Source organism: Cibotium barometz, chromosome 39 (assembly GCF_041138505.1).
Source record: "Cibotium barometz isolate CiBa-2024 chromosome 39, ASM4113850v1, whole genome shotgun sequence".
Lineage (NCBI taxonomy): Eukaryota > Viridiplantae > Streptophyta > Polypodiopsida > Cyatheales > Cibotiaceae > Cibotium > Cibotium barometz.
The window spans coordinates 32,468,907-32,471,492 of record NC_141084.1 but is presented as its reverse complement, the minus strand read 5'-3'; the positions used below and the strand labels follow the sequence as shown (position 1 = coordinate 32,471,492).

Here is a 2,586-nt window from a genome sequence, read left to right as displayed (position 1 = left end):
CCTTTTTAAGTTTTTTTATTCATTTTTGTTGTTTCCTTCAAGACTACTTTTTTTGTTGTTTCCTTCAAGTGAAGACTACTTTTTTTCTTTGTTATTACTTTTAATCTTTCTTTCTGCTTTGTTTTGGAAGCACATGTGTTGTTTATGTATGGAGTAATTTGTTAAGTTGTTATCATGGCAAGCCTTAGGTTGATTCCTTCTTGTTTAAGGGCCTATAATGTCATACAACTATCTCTCTAGTGGGGATGGCCACAAAAATTGTGTAGCCATGTGGATGGAGGGAAAATTATCTCTCATTTTCACCATTGGGTGGAAAAAAAAAGCAAAGAAATGTTTAAGCCACTTGCATTTCTACCATCTTTGTTGCACCCAATTTCTTCTTAGGAGGTTGTAGGCACCATGTGGGGGAGGTGGAAGTGATGCCCTCATACAAGTGGAGTTCTTGTGGCACTACATCTTTTTTGGATACAAGTTCTTATGGTTGTACTCATGGAAGGGGTGGTAAGGTTTTGCTAAGGAGATAAACCTTCATTTTAGGAGTAGGAGGCATATCCACACGTTTTGTTTCCTCTTATTTGCACATGTGGCCTACCACCCCCTAGTAGGGGAGGGGATGGGAGGGTGTGGATGAGTCCATTGGTAATTAAACTCGACCCTGAGTGATAGGATAAAGTAACAATGCTTCCATCAATGGAAAAAAACATAGCTTTGCCTTTTTACATAAGGTAAAGGGGCCAATCCTATGCCCAAAAAAAAAAACGCTAGTAAGACATTAGAAGCTCTTCAGACACTGCCTTTTCACGATTCATTTTCCGACTTGAGAATGTTTTTGCCTTCAGACACTGACATTAGTAAGACATTAGAAGCTCTTCAGAGACTGCCTTTTCACGATTCATTTTCCGACTTGAGAATGTTTTTGTCTTTGCAATGCAAAACTGAGTATTATTTTTAAACTGAAAATAAAATCTGATGGGTGCAACTGCATCTGTAGAAGGATCCAGAACGTCCAGGGGGGAGTATAAGGGCACTGAAAGGCACCTCATCCTGCTCCGCTGTAGCTTACCAGCCCCTTTACCCAAGTAGTATTTACACTATTCACACAATCTATGGAAGGTTACAACGGAATCAACAATATACGAAATATATTATAAATTTCGCCTATATATAGGCAAGGAATATAAGCCGTGAGAGAATGCAGGTTAGGGAATTTCGCCTATATATAGGCAAGGAATATAAGCCGTGAGAGAATGCAGGTTAGGGAATTTACTATTAATGATACAACACACACAGACACACGGATCTCGCATACAAGGACAAATTGAGTAGCTTCCATGTGCAAAACATCAATATAGCAGTTGCCTTTCCAGATCGGTGACATATTTGGTTGACAGAAAAATTATGGCTCAGTTGGAGGATGGGTTCTTGCCGCCGCATAATCAACTTGGTCCTCCTGCAACAACCTTTCTTCCAAAAACTCCAAGCTTTTGACAAGATCCTGCAAATACAAGAAATACAAAGTTTTACTCAATTAAGATAATAATTAATAGTATATGTTAAAGTTGCGATTAGACGTGTTAATTAAGAAGCTTAGCAGCCTAATTGATGGTGAGAGCAATTACATTAATGCTAGTAGTGAGACTGTTCTCAAGACGCGAAACTATGTGAGCTAATAGTGCATCGACTCACCCTCTTAGATGCGATCTTAAATTTGAGCCGTCTTGTGTTCTCTACCTCCATCCTCGTAAATTTTGGTGCTGCAGTGACAACATCTTTAGTTGCTGTAGCTTCAATGGCGGAGGTGTGATCGTGGTGGTGACTTCGTGCGCCTAGCAATCCACCTGTTTCAATGGCATTGACAGCTGCAAAATGTTATCAATCAGCAAATTTAAAATAATTTCATAAGTGGGCATTAGATTACTGCTAGAAATCGATTAATAGCTCTGTCAAATTATTTTTAAAAGACTCGAGTTAATAATAGCCCTAGGGGGATCTAAAGTGTGGTGATATCATTAGTACAAATGTGATTTGTTTCAACACAGAAAGTCTTACCTACAGAAACCTGATTAGTTAGCTGTTTACGACACATGATGGGCACTGTTTTGCATGCAAGGAATAAGAAGGAGAAGATGATTAACAAGAAGAAGTTAGAAGAATAGGAGCTGAAAAAGCTCTTCATGATACTTCCTCTCTCCTCCTATAATGAGAAAATAATAATAATATCACCAAGATATTTGGCCTAAACAGGAGACTTATAATAATATTTCACCAAGATCAACCCTAAACTAGGCGCTCTCTCTCACAGAGGGTCTTCTATGAGTAAAGAAGGTAAGGCCTAAGCCTATCCTTTTATAATACAGTTTTGGGTCTCCTAATCTCTTCCTTGCCTTCGTATGTGGCACTGCTAGCTATTCTCCAGCTTGCGCTCACCCCACATTTCACCGTCGACACGCTCATCCAAACAGACTAATTCAATGCAAGAAAAGGACCTCAAAGTTACCTTATATGTAGTTCATTATATGTATGCATGGTTTATTTACAAGTATGTATGTTTAGTCTGTGGTTTATTCACATGTGCTAGGCCCCAAC

At 38.9% G+C, this 2,586-nt stretch overlaps 1 protein-coding gene across 2 annotated transcripts; it reads right to left on the bottom strand.

Annotated features, from left to right (window-relative positions):
• Positions 1-1,112: 1,112 nt before the first annotated feature.
• Positions 1,113-2,327, bottom strand: LOC147615997 (uncharacterized). 2 transcript variants are annotated; one of them, XM_086778051.1, is made up of 3 exons: positions 2,050-2,327; positions 1,687-1,838; positions 1,113-1,495 (listed from the first exon to the last, which is right to left on the bottom strand). In XM_086778051.1, the coding sequence occupies exons 1-3, from the start codon at positions 2,174-2,176 to the stop codon at positions 1,397-1,399; spliced, it is 378 nt and encodes a 125-aa protein (XP_086634177.1). In that variant the 5' UTR covers positions 2,177-2,327; the 3' UTR covers positions 1,113-1,396. The 2 variants fall into 2 exon arrangements, with proteins under 2 accessions (XP_086634177.1, XP_086634176.1); XM_086778050.1 differs by having other exon boundaries at positions 1,114-1,495; positions 1,687-1,859.
• Positions 2,328-2,586: the final 259 nt, after the last annotated feature.

Coding starts and splice junctions, on each gene's coding strand:
- LOC147615997 (XM_086778050.1), bottom strand. CDS start 2,176: ATGAAGAGCTTTTTCAGCTCCTATTCTTCTAACTTCTTCTTGTTAATC. Junction 1,860..2,049: donor AACTAATCAGGTTTCTGTAG/GTAAGACTTTCT, acceptor AACATTTTGCAG/CTGTCAATGCCATTGAAACA. Junction 1,496..1,686: donor TTAAGATCGCATCTAAGAGG/GTGAGTCGATGC, acceptor TTGTATTTGCAG/GATCTTGTCAAAAGCTTGGA.